Genomic DNA, 20048 nt, shown 5'->3' on the forward strand with positions numbered 1-20048 from the left:
AACATCTCCCTTATGTTTTATTACATAACATGGTACTTTGCCCCTTTATAATCATCTGCTGAAGACGTCAGGCAAAGCTCTATCTTACTCTTCTATCTTAGGAATTCCATTACCTGTCATATCCTTTTCACCCCTAGAGAGGCTCATAGCATTTTAGTTTTACAATCACTTGGCTGTAAACTTGATCACCCATGTGTCACGATGGAAAAAAACAGTTCTCCAATTGATTACATAACACAGAGAAGGTCAGACAGTGTCATAGCCAGTAGTAATTAGCAGAATTCTCATCCAAGATTCTGCCTTGTGGCTTTTGCACCACACCCTCCTTTAAGGGATGATAAGGGAGAAAGGTGATGACATGGTGAAATTTAACATGTTGAAAGCATTGTAATTGCCAAAGTAAAATACTTTCAATTTTCTTTACACGCAGATTAAAATTCAGAAAATAATACAAACATTTAAATATGGGAATCTGGAAGGGAAACAGTGACTAGATGAGTGGAGTATTTCAAGGTGCAGTGGATAAGACCACACAGATCAGAAAGAATGCCAGGCAGAACGGGTCATTCTGAATCAGGTTTTATGGAAATTACAGAAGGAAATCTTTTCCACCTGTCCATTGACTCCCTTAACTATTTATTGAATATCTTTTAGGTATTTCAGAAGGTTTGATTATTGCATAGTACTTGCCTTAAGGGAACTTAATATGAATTAGGCCTATAATTATTACAAAGAAGTAAGAATGTGTGCTATGAACCAAAAGTTACATTTAATCCAGTTCTAAGCAATTGAGATCGAATAAAAATAAAATGTGATGCATAAAATATACATATGTGATATATAAAATGCTATGGCTGTTCAAAAAATATTTACTGTTAGTTGTGAAGATGAACTGGGTTTGAAAAATAGGATTAGCACCATTAGAAAGCAGATACTATTGTGGACAATGAAAAGTGCAGACTTGTGATGGGACTGAAGTTAGCTTGTACGGATGGGAAAGTAGGTTAAATCAATAGAACAAGTGGGATTTAGGTCAAGAACAGTAAGGAGGCACTAAATTTTCTGGGACTTGAATTCCAGGCTATAGAGATAGCCTTTGGTCAACTGGCAAGTTTAAGCTATGAAGATTTTTGAGCAGGAATATGGCATGGTGAGGGGCATGTTATAAGAATATTAATTTGGTATCTGTGGCAGAAATCACTGACTCTGTGTATCCTAGAATAAGAAATATGTATATAGAGGTTGTAGCTAAATGAAGTCCTAAAATAATAAGGTCCAAAATTAGCACAGCAACAGGGGGCATAGCACCTGATATTTATCTGTACTTCCAAACCCCCGAAGTCCTACTGAATTGAGGTAGAGGAGATGAGGAAAGGAAAACAGGAAAGGCAGCTATGGCCTGTGACTTTACTCATACCTCATCACTCTTTATTTGACCCAAAGGGAAACATATTCAACAACACCAAACTATACTCAGAATCTTTCTTCCTTTCTGACTACTAAGACAAGTGTTACTAGGTCCAAATGTGTATCATTTATCTTGTTCCTTAGGACGAGCTAATTCATCACATGTGCATCAGTGCAGTTATAAAAGTTGTCAAAATGTTGAAGTACACACATATTCGTTGGTAAAAATAGTGTTGCCACCAAGTCCCTAAATGCCCTTTTACTGATCTGACCCCTTTCCCTAGGCTCATTTATCTCTCCCACAATCCAGCACCTAGAGAGGTCTCATCTAGCATATTAGGGGTGTGTGTGTGTGTGTGTGTGTGCGCGTGCACACATGCACGCACTAAGTCGCTTTAGTCATGTCCAACTCTTTGCCACCTTATGGACTGTAGCCCTCCAGGCTCCTCTGTCCATGGGATTCTCCAGGCAAGAATACTGGAGTGGGTTGCCATCCCCTCCTCCAGGGGATCTTCCCAAGCTGGGGATCAAACATGCATCTCTTACGTCTCTTGCATTGGCAGGCAAGTTCTTTACCACTAGTGCTGCCTGGGAAGCCCAGCAGATGAGTGGGCATGCCAGAACTCTGCTTAATGCTATAGCTTATGTATGCTCTTGTTGATCAATGATCATGCCATTTTGGTAACATTTTAAATATTACCCTTACCACAGATAAAGTTTCCACCCAGAAGGTTCTCAACTTTTGTAAGCAAATAGATGTCTGTTGGGCCTCTACATGTCTGAATCTCAGAGAGAGAGGCGCCCTAAATTTAAGTTGAAAGTCTGTTGCATTAAAATTCATGGGACTTCACATTTTTTTAAACTTTAAAAAATTGTATGTGTTTGTTATTTATTTTTGACTGTGTCGGGTCTTTGTTGCAGTTTGTGGGCTTTCTCTAGCTGTGGTGCACAGGCTTCTCAGTGCAGTGTCTTCTCTTGTTGCAGAGCACAGGCTATAGGGCATACGGGCTTCAGTGGTTGTGGTACATGGGTTTAGTTGCCCTGCAGCATGTTGCCCTTAGCTGCCCTTCTTGGACCAAATCTGGGTGCCCTGCATTGGCAGGTGGGTTCTTAATGGCTGGACCACCAGGGAAGTCTGGGACTTCACATTTAAATAATGATTAATTGGTAATTTAAAAAACTGTTAATACCCAGTGGTAATGAGATGACAATAAAAGATGTATTTTTATTCTTGATGATGGGAATATACAATAATTTGACAATGCTGCTGCTGGGCTTAGTTGCCCAGTCGTGTGTGACACTTTGCAACCCCATGGACAGTAGGCTAATGAAATACTTCGTAGTATAGTATGAATTTACTATCTGAAGATCAGTGATTTTCTAGATAATCATGAAATTGTAGCTTAAAGAGAATTGTCCCTATGTTGTAGTCTGAGATATAAATGCTAAGGCTTTCGGGTTTTTTGGTAGCATTATGTTGAACACCAGGCCAGTTGACTTGTTTCTCGGGTCCGATATCACAGGTTGCTCTGTGGTCAAGAATCACCTGCAATGCAGGAGACTTGGTTCAATCCCTGGATTGGGAGGATCCCCTGGAGAAGGAAACCTACTCCAGTATTCTTGCCTGGAAAATCCCATGGACTGAGGAGCCTAGTGGGCCAAGGTCCATGGGGTTGCAAAGAGTTGGACATGACTTAGTGCCTAAACAGCAACAGGCTAATGAAAAGTTAATATTATTTTGCTAAGAAAAAAATATAGTGGATGAAAATTATAAAGAACAAGGTGATTGTAGGAAAGTTGTTTTTAATTGTAAACACTTTGAATCCAATTAAATATGAAACACTTAAAGCATAGTTAAACCAGAGTAGTATAGCTTATGGTAAATCTTATTTTCTTCTTTATACAAGTCTGAGTTATTAACTCAGGAGGAATTTTAGGAGGAATAAATAAAATTAAAGATAATTCTAAAATCTCCAGCTGATTCATGTCAACGTATGACAAAACCCACTACAATATTGTAAAGTAATTAGCCTCCAACTAATAAAAATAAATGAAAAAAAAATTAAAAAAAATAAAAATAAAATCTCCAGAGGTTTTTCCTCAAAGTGATTAGACACGAGTTTTTGTTATAAAACTCAGAATGATCTCACATTTCTCACGCAGACAGTTCATACCTTAAAACAATTAAGAAGACAGAGTTTTCAACTAAAAAGACTTTGCATAAGTGTTATGTACTCATCCAGGTTATATTTGTGTGTGATATATGTGTTTATGTGTGGTATGTATATATTATGTCTATATGTGTATGTATGTGTGTACAGATATATTCATAACATGACGCTTACTTCACTGTCTTCTTTTGGACACGGTTTTGAACATTTTGCTTTTTGTTTTTGTATAGACTTGTTCTAATCCTTCACTAATCTCCTTTCTAGTCAGAGCAGGTGTTTACATTGGCAGCATGGCCTCCTGCAGCTAGGGTGCCATTTGCTGCCATGGCACCACGCAGTTGCCCATAATTTTGTCCAGATAACCTGTGTTCCAGCCAAATGAGTTAACCAATCACAGGGAGGTTGGCAGGATGCGAATTCATTTTACACAGATTCAGATGTGCAGAATCCAGGGCAGTCAGTAGTCTCCTCGTCTAATCCTTGATGAAAATGGGAAGGATCTTGACTGTTTAATAAGAAAGTCCCTCGTATGTATGCCTAGGTCCTTGTCTGGTACTTGTGACAAGGATTGACTTAGCATGGGGAAAGCTGGTTCTTTTCTAGTGCAGTGGGTCCCTGTGTTCAAAACCCTGGTACACTATTTATAGAGACACTTGCTTATTCAGAATGAATCCATAAAGTTGAGAAGAAGCATGATATTGTAGTAATAAAGAACTTTCTTCCAAGGGCCCCCTACTTAGATATAGCTGAAATGAAAGCTTTTGGTTTCCACAATTCCTGGGTATATTTTCATCTTCATGAAAGGTCACTCTTGGAGGTGTGTACTTCACAGCCTGAAGGCAGCTGATGCAACTGCCCTAAAACTATATTCTTTAAAGAAATTCATTAAGCTTTAAAGGTGAATTGTGCAAAGAACAGAGGCTCTTAATATTTATGGAGAGTTTTAAAATTAATCTTAGGTTATTAATGAGAAGGAATTTTATAAAGTATAAGTTACTGTATAATAAATATTATTAACTGAAATAGTCATCTAAAGAATTGATAATTAAAGGATGGAGACGTCTTTAGATTTTATGAATTGCAAACTGGTTGATATTTTCATTTACTTCAGTCAAAAATTGTGTTGGCAGAAGGAAAATCTAATCTTAGCACATGATATCTTCAAGAAGCACAGTTCCAGTAATCGTAGCTGATAACGGCTAAGATGTTTCTGAAAGGAGAAATTTTATTTTGACAACAAAAAGAACAATTTAAAAAAATATTTGGTACATTTCCAGAAAGGAATCATTTCATATGACAAAGAAAAAGACTGTACCCTAGTCTTTACCATCACTTGTGGAACTTTTTCAAACCACAGTTAATTTCGTCTTTTCAACTTTTGCTTGGTTTTAGATGAGGAATTTTCTCCTTTGGGAATCAAAGAAGTTGATTACACCTCTCCCACTAGAATTGTGCAATGCCTTTAAATAGTTCTTCTTAAGTCTGTTTCTGATTATCATTATGAATTTCACAATACACTTCCAAATGTACTTTTGGATATTTTTATCCAAAACATTGTTCTCCAATGTTGTAAATTCTTTATTTCTTAAAAGGTTTTGAGGAGTAACAGTGTAAGATTAACTCATTTTTGTGTAATACCATTTTCAAATAAATTATAAAATCTGTAGATAAAATCTGACTGCTCATGTGACAGGTTTCTTTAACTTACTTTTTAGTGTTAGTCTATTTATATAATTATTAGCATCAGAATTAGCATCAGTATTAGCATCAGTATTAGCATCAGAAAGGTCACAGCCATCATTACATGTAACTTCTGTATTTTGTAGGAAAAGGAAAAAAAACAAACAAACAATTGGCAGCGACCCTGTAGCTTGTTAGTGGAGCTGCCAAGATAGCAACTCAATTGTCTTGACTCAGAGTCTGACGTCCTTTCACTTTGCCCTGGTAGTTAGTCCCTCTGACTTCGGTCCTTCCTTCACACTAACCCATCCTCCACCTTCTGTCCTCCTTTGTCTGAGTGACTGCTGGCTCAGGGAATGGGATGAGCAAAGGCTGAGTCAGATGACCAGAAGACTCCCTAAACTTACAGGAGTGTGTTCCCCATGGCGGGACAGAGACAAGTGTGTGTGTTACATACAGTGTGATAGGTGCCAGGGGAGGTGAGAGTAACATTCTCCGGGACCCAGAAATGAAGGTGACAAAATCCATCTCAAAGAGTTGGGGAAGCTTTGAAGAACGAGTCATTGAGGGATGCAGGAGGTTCACTCAGAGAAAGGACAGCATATGCCAAGGCAGAAGCTAAGTGGAAGATAGGAGAGGGGAGAGAGGGAGATAATATTTACCAAGTACCAGAGCATCTACTGGGCACAACAAGCCTATAAAAGAAGTATAATTATCGCTTTCATGGTTAAGAAGATTAAAAGTTGGGGGCATCATTATCACATTTACTGAATGCCAGCTACATGCCTGGCATATTTCTTACATTATTTTGATTAATCCTAGCAACAAATTTATGAGGGAATTGCACACTAGAAACTAAATCTCAGAAAAATTAAGTAAATTGGTCCAACTGCCAAGTCCAGTAAACTGAGGTGGGGGAGGTGTGGTGCAAACTAATCTCTGCTTGAGACTTCCCTGGCGGTCCAGTGGTTAGGACTTTGCCTTCCAACGCAGGGGCGTGGGTTCGATCCCTGGTCTGGGATCTAATATCTCACTTGCCTCATGGCCAAAAAAATGAAACATCAGACAAAACAGTATTGTAACAGTATTGTAACATCAGACAAAACAGTATTGTAACATCAGACAAAACAATATTGTAACATGTCCAATAAAGGCTTTTAAAATAAATAAATTAAGAAAACAAAAACAACTAGTCTCTGCTCAGTTCTGAAGCAGCTTCTGATCAGGATATGGAATTCACCCGTTCATTGTAGCAGACTGACAGGATGGGTACAGATGGATCAAAGATGTCTTTATAGATCTAAGTAAAGAGAGAAGACTTCATCCTGTTGGTGCAGTTTTTGGTAGAAAGTGATTTGCTCAAATTTATATTTTAGAAAAATGTTCAGGCAGCAACATCTAAGATGGTTTAAAGAGTAGAGATGAAGGCCGAGGGACCAGTGATATGATTTTGTGAAAACCTGAAAGAGAGGTGATGAGTTCAGATCTAAGATAGGAGAAATGCAGGTGGAGAGATAGGCAAAATTTGGAGGGTTTTTATGGAGTAAAATCCAAACAACATGGTTTTCATTTCAATATTGAAAGAGATGGAAGGAGAAGGAGGAATCGAAGTGATCTCTGAGGTCAGAGAAGTAGTAACTGTGAAATGAAACATATGTGTTTGAGATAATGACTTTCTCTTAATACATAATTTTCATTTACTTTTAATGTTTTGGCACAGTACCCATTCAGTGTAACAAAACAAGAAAATGTAGATCAACAAAAATAAACAACCTTGGAAACCTTGTAATTCTACCATGAATAGATACCATGTGTGTTAGTTGCTCAGTCGTGTCCGACTCTTTGTGACCCCGTGGACCACCAGTCTACTCTGTCCATGGGATTCTTCAGGCAAGAATACTGGAGTGGGTTGCATTTCCTGATCGAGGGATCAAACCTGAGTCTCCTGCAATGCAGGCAGATTCTTTACTATCTGAGCCACCAGAGAAACAAACCATGTGTACATAACCTTGTAGATTTCTATGCATTTATTAGCCAAAAGATCATACAACATATATGGTGTTTGAGACATGCTTTTACTTACACTTGACCACACGATTTTATTGACTTTCCGTGTCAACAGTTGTATTTTTATGGCTAATATGCCACTGGATGGATGTGTCATAAGAATTTAACAGACCCTTCATGTCTTGACATTTGTGTTATCTCCAATGCTGTGTAATGACAAATAATAACTATACATACTTATGTATATAATTAACAGTTATTCATACTTATATGTGTAGGTAAAAAATGTTGACTTTCACTTGGACAGATTCTTAGAAATTAATTGCTGTATCAAAAGAAGGGCTCCATTTGAGGGTTTTAGTGTCTACCCTCAGGTTTCCCTACAAAGTGGGAGAAAGCCTGTTTGCCCACATGCCTGCCAACAATGGGAATGGGTATTAATATCCTTTAATTTTTTTTCAAATTAAAAAGTAGTCATCAGTTTGCATTTCTTCATTATAGTGAGGTTAGACTATGTATGCAACAATTACTCGTCATTGTCATTTCTTTAATCTCCAGCTTTTGTTCTTTGTTAACTTTTCTGTTGAAGTTATCCTATTTTTCATATATTAGAAAAAGCCCTTTATGTGTTAAACTTTTATTTCTCTTTAAGGTAGTAACTTGTTTGCTTCTTGAAGATTTTTTGAAATATTTAACATGTCTTGGTAGATCCAGTTATTTTTAACCTATTTCTCTGGCTTGTTTTAAGTTTATATCTTATCAACAGGGTTAAATTAACCCTTTACTCTTATTGATGGTCAATGATATGTTTGGTTTTACTTCCATTACCTTAGTTTATGATATTTTGTTATTTATTCTCTCTGCTATTTTCTTGTCCTGTGTTTTTATATCTTTTGTTATTTGTGTTTTTTCCTCCCCCACTGATTTGATGGTTGTACATTCTTTTTCTATTTATAGTTTTGTGTATTCTTTGTGTCCAAATTTAAACCTGTTTTTCTTTCAGTTTTATCATATTGGAGTATATGAAATGAGAACTTCACCTTTTCCTCTTCCCAACCATCTCCCGTTTCTCTCAGATTTTAAATCTTTTTTTTTTTTTTGTAATATGTAAAGATTTTTTTTTTTTTCTCGGATGATATATCTTTTTAAGAAGGGGCTTTATCTGACACTTGTTTTCATTTTTGCAATTATTTTAGTAATATACTACATGTTCCACTGGTTTCTTAATCTCAAACAATTTTTTCAATACATTTTTCTCAAGTATGAGTTCTTTATTTTGACTTCTTTTCAGTCAATGGAATACATATTGATTTCCAGAAGCCATGCACATTCTCAGATGTCTTTCTCTTTCCTCATATCTGCCAATAGTTTGCGCAAATACAGAATTTGGAGCTCAAAATATTTTTTCCACATAGTTATATATCTTATTCTTTTTCCTGACATTTGTTTTTGCACAGGAGAAATGAAATGTCAGTTTGATTTTCGTTTCCTTCTTTTTTTTTTCTTTCTTAGTTGCTTGTAATACTTTTCCTTTATTCTAGATGTGAAACACTATTAATTTTGCTTGGAACTTGATGAGTTTTATGGCACTAAAACGTCAAGTAAAGGGTATTTTCTGACATTAATATCACAACTTATCCAAGGTCTACTCAATTCTGTTAATTTGGAATTTTATGGCTACTTTTTACTGCCTCCAATGACAACTTTAATTTTGCTGTTACAGTTTATGTTTTCTTTTCCATCTTTGTATTTCTCTTAATCATTTTCTCCTACAGCTGCTGACTCTGTTTAAGGGAGACAGTGTTGTCTTGCATCTTTGTGAAGATCTGTGCAAATATTTACTGAACTTTTTATAGAAACGAATATTAAGAAATATGAATAATTCAATATTTAATGTTATGATGCTTTGAAGTCATGTTCCCCTTTTTCCTGATGAAGTACTTTTCATAAGTCACACATCATTATAACTATTTATAAAATAGTTATAAATTTATAAAAACATTTATAAAATGTTTCTTTCATTCTTAAATAGCTACAGATTTATCAAGTTCTGGAATTTTCTACTATATACATGGGAAAATGTTCTCTTTCATTTTTAAATATAATCAAGAATGTTAGAAGCATGAGTACTTTTTCTAAAAATAACATTATGAGTCTTCTATCTCAACATTGATTGTTTCTGGTTTTAGCATTATAGTTGTTGAAACAAGGACTTTTGCATCCAGGATACTGGGGTGTGAGACATAGAACATGTGGTGATAAAGAATGTGGCATCTGGATCCAAATTCTCCTAGTTCAAATCTCAGCTTTGTCATTTACTATATAATTTTGGCTAGTTATTTAACTTCTTAGTGCTTTAGTTTTCTCATCTGTAGTATGAGATAAATGATACTTCATAGTATCATTTCTATGATACTTCTTAAAGAGATTAAGAAGATAATTTACAAAATATGTGGAACAGTCCCTGGGACATAGTGAATGCTATATAAACATTTGCTGTAAAATTCTAGTACAGATTTTCATCTCAATTTTGTTGTAAACCTTAAAAAAAAAAAATCTTTAAAAAAATAAGCCAGAGCTTATCTACCTAGAAACAGGCCTTAAACAAATGATAACAGGAAGAGGAAAAGTTTATATGTATTTAATTTAAAAATATTTTGCTTGCCAATTACAACCAAGATAAATGTGATTTTGAATGTTCAATATAAAAATATAATAAGCCAATGTTAAGTACTAAAAAAAAAATAAATAAACTCATAGCTCTATCACCTTTTAACTGAGTAACTTTAGCCTAATCATCAGGTTACTCTAAGCCTCCATTTTCTCTTTAAAATGGACACAGCACTAATAAAAATAATGTACTTATTAATACAAATATTTGCAATTATTAATACTAATTAGTACTGTGAGTATTAAATGAGATCATTTGTATCAAATAGCATCACACATAAGTGCACATTCCTTGGTTGTTACTTTTTAAAAATGATCTAATGCTTACTTGACTATGCTACATTTATTTGGCTTCACTAGGCACTACAAGTTCTATTTCCACAATTTCTTCTATTATTGAATTCTTAATTTTCAGTTATTTTACAGAAGTGTAACTCTAGAGAGAGTAAATACAGGTTCAAAGCCACATTGTTGGTACAAAGGGAAGATATGAAGCAAGGTCAGTTAGATCCTGCTTTCATCTCCGCCCGCCCCCGCCCACCCCCACTCCGGGCCTGGGGAAAGCAGAGTCTGTGATTCTCTTTGCTTCAAAGGGCCTATTTCTCATCAGTAGGATCATTTCCCTCAAGCCCTTTACTTTCTCCTCATCCTTTGTCAAGTACTTTGAACCAAACCAAAGGACACAGTAACTTTTGCATGTCTACAGTCATTCTTCTCCATTGAGAGTGAGTGTTAGGAGCGCAGTGCAGGAGATTCAGCTGCAGAGGTTGGGGTGGGGGTTGTTAAAATATGGGTGTACAGTCTTTAGAAGATTTTTTTTTTTTGATAGTGAGAAGTGATTTATTAGAATAGGACATTTGTGAGGTTTACAAGTTGGACAGGTGAAAGGATGCCACATCCCAAGAACTTATTGGGCTATAGTTGTGTAATCAAAGGAAAAGTGGGGAAGGGAGATGTCACGCTTCCATCATCAACCCCTCCTCCAGGTTGGGCAAGAGAGTTTCCTTGTCCCTACATGGTCAAGCTAGGTCCACAAATTTATTGTTTTTTATGTTTATAGAGAGCATGTTCTAGGGATCATTAACTTACTGAGCTCACTGAACAGGATATGGGTCATACCATCATTGTTTTATTGTTTTGGGGCATGTCTCATGCTTCTGTTGCATGGTTTTGTTGCTAAGCAAGCCTGCTTAGTTTTGTGGTTAAGCAAACCTGTTTTCTTTTTCTTTTTATTTTTTTGCAATCATCTTTTATTTTTTATTTTTTTCCCCTTTATTTATTTATTTATTTTTTCAGTGGGTTTTGTCATACATTGATAAGCAAACCTGTTTTCTTGAGTAATCATGCTGAGCATCATCGATTCCTTTTAGTCCCCTCAAGTACACTGTTTTGAGTTTTCCCACAAATCAGCCCAGCCATATCATGCTGCAGTGTGTTGTGATTGTAACTAATTGTGGGACATTAAGAGGCTACTTCATAACCTGAAAACTACAAACTACATCACTCTAAAAAAAAAAATCTTGATTTCTCTCCTTGCTTGAATTGTATGATTATTTCTGTGGAAAGCTATTGTTTGGGATTCTTTTTGCCCCAATCAGTTTCCAGAATGTTGTTCACTATCCATTGACATATCACATAAAATGGACTTCCCTGGCTTACCCACAGCTTGCCCATCTGGGACATACAAACCAGAAGGTTCACCGGGAGGAATCAGCACTTGCCTTCCATGTCCCGATGAAAATCACACGTCTCCACCTGGAAGTACGTCCCCTGAAGACTGTGTCTGCAAGGAGGGGTACCAGGCCTCCGGCCAGACCTGCAAAGGTAAGGATCCCACCACTGGCAGATAGGAAATGTAAAAGCTGATCTCTTTTAGGGAGGTAAGGCCAGTGCTTTCATCCAGTTCGCTGGGCATGATCCTCTAATCTTATTTGGGGAAAATTCTTTATTTTTATTATCTAGCATTTCTTATCACTGAACATAGCCATATCTTGTTTCAGAGAAAGGAAGTCTAAGACTCCAGAAGTATCGTTAACTATGAAAACAGACTTGTAAAAGATTTAAAATGAATGTTAAGAGAGGAGTCATAAGGTTTTTTTCAGATAAATATTTTTGGTGGGGCCATAGGATGTGGCATGAGGGATCTTAACTCCCCGACCAGGGATCAAACCTGTGCCCCCTGTGTTGAGAATGAGGAATTCTCAAACCAGTGGACCACCAGGGAAGTCCTGAGAAGTCTCAAATTTAATGCAAATTTGAATAATAAATGAGCTATTTTGGACCCTGGTGATGGTTAAATCCATTTAAAGAAAATATTTTTATAAGTAATGTGCCTTGAAATTATTCATACCAAAAATTAAAAATATTTACTTAGCCAGTAATTTGTACAAGAAGCTGTGGGTCCTGGGATTGTGACAGACATGTTTTGCTGGCCTTACTCATTCTTTATTTTATGCTGCTTTAATTGAGAAGGAAAATAGCTAATGACACATGAAGGTCAAGAACTAGAAAATTTCATATTCACATAGATAAAAAGATTTTTCAGGCTTAAATGTTTAGTCTGTCTTTAAATTTAATTAGAAACAAATACCTACTAAGCATGAGATGTAAGTGTTCTTCCAAATATGCACTTACAAATTCACATGCAATAAATGGGAATGCTGGAGGTAGTTTAGCTCTGTGTATAAAATGTCCTCTTAAACAGGAAAAGTGGGAGGAGGATGCTTTATAGACAAAGGCTAGCTTTGCTTTTTAATTTTGTTTCTGTAAATGTTAGTTGTCCACTGCCCTGCCCTGAAGCCTCCTGAAAACGGTTACTTTATCCGAAACACTTGCAACAACCACTTCAATGCAGCCTGTGGGGTCCGATGTCACCCTGGGTTTGACCTCGTGGGAAGCAGCGTCTTCTTGTGTCTCCCCAATGGTTTGTGGTCCGGTTCCGAAAGCTCCTGCAGAGGTATGCAGACTGCCAGTTCACATTGTTTATTGATTGTCTTGCTCGATGTCCTTGATTTAAACTCTAATGGACCAGTAAATTCTTTGTTGCTTTTGAGTTCATGGACCACGGAAAGAGAAAAAATTATAGGAAGTTTAGTCAGAACTACTAAGTTCAATTGACCACATCGTCATAAACTGTGCCTCCTGTGTTTCTTTTATGAACAAGCAGGGGAAAGGCCTGCCTGGGAAGGAAATGGACAGGTTACCTTAAACCTCAGATTTCAAGCAGCCAAGACAGGGTCCAGGGAGAGTTAGAGGATGGTCAGCATGGGGCTTTGATGTCTGTTTTGATGGCAGGATTTGGGGAACCATGCCCGTATCCTGTGCCAAGAGTAGTTAGCCAACATGTACATCCCCCGCCTTGACTTTGAATAGACAGCATGCCGTAAAAGTTTTGCTGAGGCCTTGACTGCTCCAAGACCCCCATATCACCTTGCTTACTGCAGTAAAGTGAGAAGTTCTGTCTTCTTGGCTTCTCTCAGCTCCCACACCCATAAGGGAAGCCAACCTACTCACAACTTCAGGGTCACTTGTGAACCCCAGGAGACAGTCATCTTTGTATTTGTCAGCTACCAATACTGAACTCATCTACAGATTTGCTTAAATCCAGGTCCTAATTCAGACTCTTACCTATATTTACAAAAAGAACAGATTGAACAAAGGAGAACTGAAAGTAAAGGTGGGGGGTAATGGAATCACTGAGATTCAAAGGCAGTTACAACTGCATTGGTAAAGTAAGATTAGGATTCCAAGAAATGGGATAAACCTGAGATCGTAGTCAAAAGCCAAATTAATAAGTTAGAAAATCAACTCCAGAAATCCTTCTGAAAGTAGAGCAACATTTGAAAGATTAGAAAAAGGTAAAAGAATAAAATGACATGAGAACAGTCACAGGAAATAGACTCTTCGCAGACTAGGAATCCAGAGGGAAAATGGAGCCGAGGAGAAGCACTCCTAGAAGATCAAAGAATGTATCTGCAAGCTGAAATCTTGAAGATACACATGACTGAAATCTTTGATACTGAACTTAAAGTCACTTACTGAGTGCCAGAAAACAAATTATTGCAAACAGATCCATGTCTGGAAATAATCTTGCTGAAACTTCTGAAAGCCTTGGAAAAATTAGAAAATTGTGCCTGTTTCACAGTTAGAAATGTTTAATAACATTACCTATGAAGGAAGGGGAATCAGACTCGCCTTGAGCCCGTTACCAGCCACTCTAAATTTTAGAAGATCAGTGAATATTTCCAAAATTCTGGAAGAAAAGAATTAGACCCTAGATTTCTAAACTTTGACAGGCGATCGTTTATGTGGGAAAGGCAAGACCTTCTCAGTCACATAGTTTCAAATGGTAAAAAGCCTGTTCCTGAAAAAGTTAATTGTAAGAACCTCTTAAATATATTCCTGTATAGTTATTAAGGTCTATGTATAATCTCTACCCCTTCTCCTAAACACCTCATGGCAAAAGGTGGAAAGCCTGACATTTTAACTTTCCCCTTACTGGCCTTCCAAAGGAGAGTGAGAAAATCAGGCAGACAATCCCTTTAAGATAAGATCTAGCCCCTGCCTCTTTGACTCTCTACAATCTCCATCCTGAACCTTGAATCCTGTGCTAAAGCCTTAATAAGTGACCACACCTGTCAGGAAGCCATCCCTTTGTAAGTTGTTGGAACAGCCTTGATCCTCTGATCTACAGGGACCTGTAGCCCCTGTAGATAAGCCCACCCCATCACCGACCTCCCGCTGGGATGTGATGACCTCTAACCTCCACATGTGCGTACACAGACCTCTTGTGCCCTCATTCTAGCCCTTATGCTCCATGTGTCAGGATTAGTCAGGAAAACCCAGGAAATACCCCATCTGTGTTATGGGACAAGGAACTTATTTTAAGAATCAGACCTTATACAATTTTAGAAGGAGCTGGAAAGTAGAAGTTTCAGAAAGAGAAACTGGAGCCTGAGAAGAGATACTACAAGCCCAAGAATCCAAGCCCAGGCAGCTGCTGTAGTGGAATCGCAAGAGAAGTGTGTTGGGAAGCCTAGGAGAAGCTTCATTTCTGTGTGACCCCGCCCTGATGTTCTATACCCAAGAACCTAGCAGTGAGCTTGGGCCACCTTGGGTCAACAGGGTTAGCAGTTGAGATGTAGGGTGGAGACAAGTAAAGAAACATGAATTGGAACCTATTGTACGTCTACATTTGTCCATCAATGAGTCTGCCTGCAATGACTACTGCTTCTTTTCCATCTTCCACAATCAAGTGCAGGTTCTTTGATCAACCCTAAACTGGCCCACTGTAAGGAGATTCTGACAGCATTTGCCAGCTTAACCAGCTTGTTACAATACACACCACCGTATTTTTATTAATTAGCTCGTCTGTCATCTCTGCTAGTCTGTGAACTCATTATGAGCATAGAATGTATCTTCTCCTACCCCAACCAATCCTTGGTTATACCTCTGCTGAATGACTGAAAGTCTGAATTTAACAAATACACGTGTTGGTAAGTATTACACTGACAAATACATTGACAAATTACATTGGTGGTCTTCTGTGTCACTTCCCATCATGCAGTTTCATTTTTACAAAGCAGGGTTATTGCCTTTTATGCAATTTGCATAATATAAATAAAATAAATTTAGTCAAAGTAAAAGCAATGCTCAAGAAAGTGAATTTTCCTAAAATTCTTTCCATTTCACCTCTAATGCTGCTTCCTAACTTATCAGTGAACAAGGTTGTCCTGAAGGAAGGTACTAGTTCAGGCTCTTCCTCTTGCTCCTCATTAATAGATTTTTATAGGCATACTTCATTTTACTGCACTTTGATTTATTTTGCTTTGCTGATATTACATTTTTTTACAAATCAAAAACCCCATATTGTCAGGTTATGGTGAACATTTTTAGAAATAAAATTATTTTTATTTATAGTATGGAGAAAGTAGCATTTTAAAGATCTAATTTAAAGCTGATTTTAAAGACAGAGGATAATTTTAACTGTTTTTTTTGTTTTCTTAAAAGTCTTTCTCAAAGTGAGACAGAAATGAAAGACCAGTATAAAATGTAAAACTTTTTACAAATTTCATGTCACATCCTAATGTTTTGTAGTGTTAGATAGTAACTAATAGGCTTGATTCTTGTTTCTCTAATACATTCTTCATTAAGGCTGTCACAATTGGGAGATGGACAGAAACTGTGAGTCTGAGAAAAAATATAGCAATTCTTTCAAATGAGAACCAGAACATGTTGTTAAATTGCCTGCTACCAAGTAAATCGTTCTCTTAAAATATTAAATTGCTGTTTTTGAAAGGCTTAATAAATATTTAAGGATTGTTTTAATATGAATGTCAAACACTTATTGCAGAATTTTCCAGCTTATTGAAATAAAAATGTTTTTGAAGTTGAAACTCATATATAAGCATGTTCCTATCCAAAATGATGAAAATGATCATTCTTGGTTGAAAAGGAACATAAAATATTTAAGAACTAAATAGGATTTATTACATATGCTTTTGTTTTCCCAGAGGAGCAATGAAAGTTTATTAAAACTAACACTTTTGAGAAGCAGTATAATTTGCATGTGTATGAAACACCAGTTCTCATTTACTATCATTTCTCTTGAGACATGTTGCAAGTTCGTTTTGTCCCTAATTGGAAACCTGGAATCATTTCAGCAGTTTATTGAATCGAAAAGCAGTTGTTTAATGTGGTTTTCTAGATTTTATATATCTTGATCATAGTAATTTATCTTATTCACTTTTAATCCTACCTGGCATTTGGCGTTGTGCTACCCCTGATGATTACCTCAAGAAAAGCCAAAATATGGAAGGCAAAATATTTTCTATGCACTTGATGGACACACTTAATAAAAATTCTACTTACATGATGGACACACTCAATAAAAATCAAAACATAGGAGGCAACATAATTATACTCATTTGTCATTAATAATTGACTTCGTTTCAAACTAATTGAAAATCTAGGGCTTATGGTTTAACTTCTAATTCTTGAGTTTTCTCTAAGGAGTAATCAATCTTAAATATATCTTTCATGAAATTGGAATTTATATTCTGTCAACTCACATAATTTGAATGGGTTTCTTTGAGTAGATTCTGTCAAACCATGACTTCAGTTGAATATGCACTGAATATTTTACCCCACCTTCCTCTCCTATTATTTTAAAATTAAACTTTCATCAAAAGCAACTACTTGCTTGGTAAGAAAAATTGACAAATTCATAAAAGAAGGAAAGACATTTTACCCAGAGTCCCAACAAAGTTCTTGATTACTACGTGGTCTTCTGGCCTTTAGTGTTGCAGGTGTGTTACGTGAGAGCAAACCGAAATTTGTTCTTTTGCAGGGGTGGGTTTTGTGCTTTGTACAGTCCCTGATGCTTTTAGGATAAAATCTGTAAGCTATTAATATGAGTGTATGTGCCCATCTGCTGGCACATTCAACAGTAATCCACCTTGTTGTCCTGTATGTATCTCTGGGGTACATAGATGGGATGTACGTACATTTAAGACTGGGATGTACATGCCATCTAACTGGAAGGGTCACAGCCATGGGTGTGCAGGTCTCCCCTTCTCCTTCTCCCTTCCCCATACTGTCGTTTCCAGTCTTGTTCCATGTCTCCCCTCCCCTCCTCTTCTTCTCTATCGCCTGCCTTTCCTCCCCCTTCTCTTCTCTTCCTTCTCACCTCTCCTTATTCTCCCCCTTTCCTTCATCCTCCTCCTGATTTGAAATGCTATTGTAGTGAATCTAAATTAGAACTGGAGACAAAGAAGCATGAAAAGAGTTTAAACTCTTTAGAGATGGTTTTATCTGAATAAGAACATGTAATGGATCAGAGGCTGCAACAGGGTGTAGAGTTTGCTGGAGTTGAAGCTCTTGCGGGAGTAATCTGGGAAGACAGGTTGTTAGAGAGTGGGGTGCTTGGTCATGGTCAGGTCTGGAGGATTTAAGGCTTGGAGGGGGTGCTGAAATAAGGGAAAGGATGTGCTTATTGGAGAGGAAGTGAGGAATATGACTCTAGGGTACTGGAATGATCATCTATATAGATAATGAAATCACCATCGTGTGTGTGCATATGTATGTGAAAGAGAGAGGGGAAGAAAGAAAGGGGAGAAAGAGAGAAATATAAAATCATCAAAGAATGAGAAACGGCCTAGAAGCCAGCAGACAGTTAGGGGAAAGGGATGTTGGGTATATGATATGATACTTGAGAGGAGCTGGAGAAGGGAGAAGAGAAATGAAGGGAGAGAGAATGACCTGGGAAAGCAATAAGGAAAAAAAATGACCACTCTGTTACCTTCAGCTCTGTCTGTAAAAGATGACAAGATTTTTTTTTTTTTTTTAACCAGGATAGGAAAGTAAGGAAAAGTTCATAAGAGGTCTGAAAACTGAATTGAACCTGAACTCTGCCCCAGAAAAGACCCTTTCCTTTTGTTAGAACGTAGTCTGGAGAATCACAGCAAAGGCCCATTAAGAGCTGAATGTCCCTCCCTTAGTCAGCCATCAGTCTTCAGCCATCCAGGGCCAAACTCCTTCAACAGCTTAAGTTTCCTACCTGTAGGCAGAGGCAGACAACAGGAATATTATTTAGGCAGTGCATTTGATAAAATACATACCTGTAATTATCCCATTCTAATTAAAAAAAAATAGTGTGTTATTTACTGCTTGCAATGTGTAGGCATTATTAAATTTATAATTTTTTCTTTGTCTTTATTGAGTGAAATATTATCTAATCGTTTTCATGTAGTGAGAACATGCCCTCGTCTCCGCCAGCCCAAACATGGCCGCCTCAGCTGTTCAACTGGAGAAATGTCCTACAGGACCGTGTGTTTGGTCACCTGTGATGAAGGGTACAGACTAGAAGGAAGTGCTAGGCTTACCTGCCAAGTAAACGCCCAGTGGGATGGCCCAGAACCCCGGTGTGTGGGTAAGTTCTTAGGGCATGGTGCCTTGGATGGGTCATTTCTGTAGCTCTCTGGTTTCTCCTATTTTCTGTGAAGACCTGGAACTAAAAACTAGCCCATGATGAGTATAAATACACATCCATCCTGAATACCTCCAGCTCCCTCGAGTATCAAATATGTATATAGATAGATATACATTTATACTCATGAGTGTAAATACACATGCATATGTACATAGATATACGAGTATAAATACAATGCATATGTATACAGATATATGAGTATAAATACACATCCGTATGTACATAGATGTACAAGTATAAACTCACATGCATATATATACAGATACGAGTGTAAGTACACATCTATATGTATATAGATATACGAGTATAAATATACGTCCATGTGTATATAGATACACGCGTATAAATACACATCCATATGTATACAGGCATATGTGTATAAATACACATCCATGTGTATATAGATATATGACGTGTACATACATGAACAAGTATGTGGTTTTACTCCTTCCCACTGGTAAAAAGACTTCTACACCAGAATCCAATCTTCCAACTCCCTAAAGTGTACAGCTTCTAATAATAATGAATTTTGTTATGCTTGGGGCACATTTGGAACAGATTTGTTTTAAAAGCAAATGCCGTGTAATTCCCTCACTTTTGAAAACAGTTTACTTTTACCTTGTTATTGAAATGATGAAATTATGAACCAGTGAATCTTGGCTGTCGAATTCTGTTTCATCAGAAGATTTTTCTTCATTGTCCGTCACTAAGAGCTGTGACATCTCACTCCTGTAGCTGGGTCCAGGATGAATGCAGCTTTTCCACTTTGCTGCTGCTTATACACCACAGACACTTCAGCAGTGGTAACAACAATGATCATGATGAAATCATAACCGCCATTTAGTGAACCCTTAAAAGGTGGAAGATACAGTAAACCTGGGAGCACTAACAGCTATTTCATTAAATAACCAACTTCCAAAATAAAGAGGAGAACTTTATGTAGGGAATAAGTTACAGTATGCCAGGATCCTAGATGGGAAGACTTTTTAAATTGGTTTCTAGGTTTATTCTAGTATGATCTAGTGATCTAGTAAGATCCAAGGCTAAGAGAGGGTGTCTCCAGGAAGGATGTTGGGCTTTACTGAGGGATTCAAAAACAGTTGTAGCATTGACCCTCATTGTGC

The 20048-nt window shown here is 37.1% G+C and overlaps 1 protein-coding gene across 1 annotated transcript in view; it reads left to right on the forward strand.

The window, feature by feature from the left end:
- Positions 1-20048, forward strand: part of SVEP1 (sushi, von Willebrand factor type A, EGF and pentraxin domain containing 1) — a 191405-nt gene that overhangs the window by 54062 nt on the left and 117295 nt on the right. The window contains exons 4-6 of the mRNA XM_061163442.1: positions 11601-11759; positions 12712-12891; positions 18685-18864. Coding sequence (XP_061019425.1) covers positions 11601-11759; positions 12712-12891; positions 18685-18864 — 519 coding nt within the window. The remainder of the gene's footprint in view (positions 1-11600; positions 11760-12711; positions 12892-18684; positions 18865-20048) is intronic.

Source organism: Dama dama, chromosome 16, assembly GCF_033118175.1.
Source record: "Dama dama isolate Ldn47 chromosome 16, ASM3311817v1, whole genome shotgun sequence".
Classification (NCBI taxonomy): domain Eukaryota; kingdom Metazoa; phylum Chordata; class Mammalia; order Artiodactyla; family Cervidae; genus Dama; species Dama dama.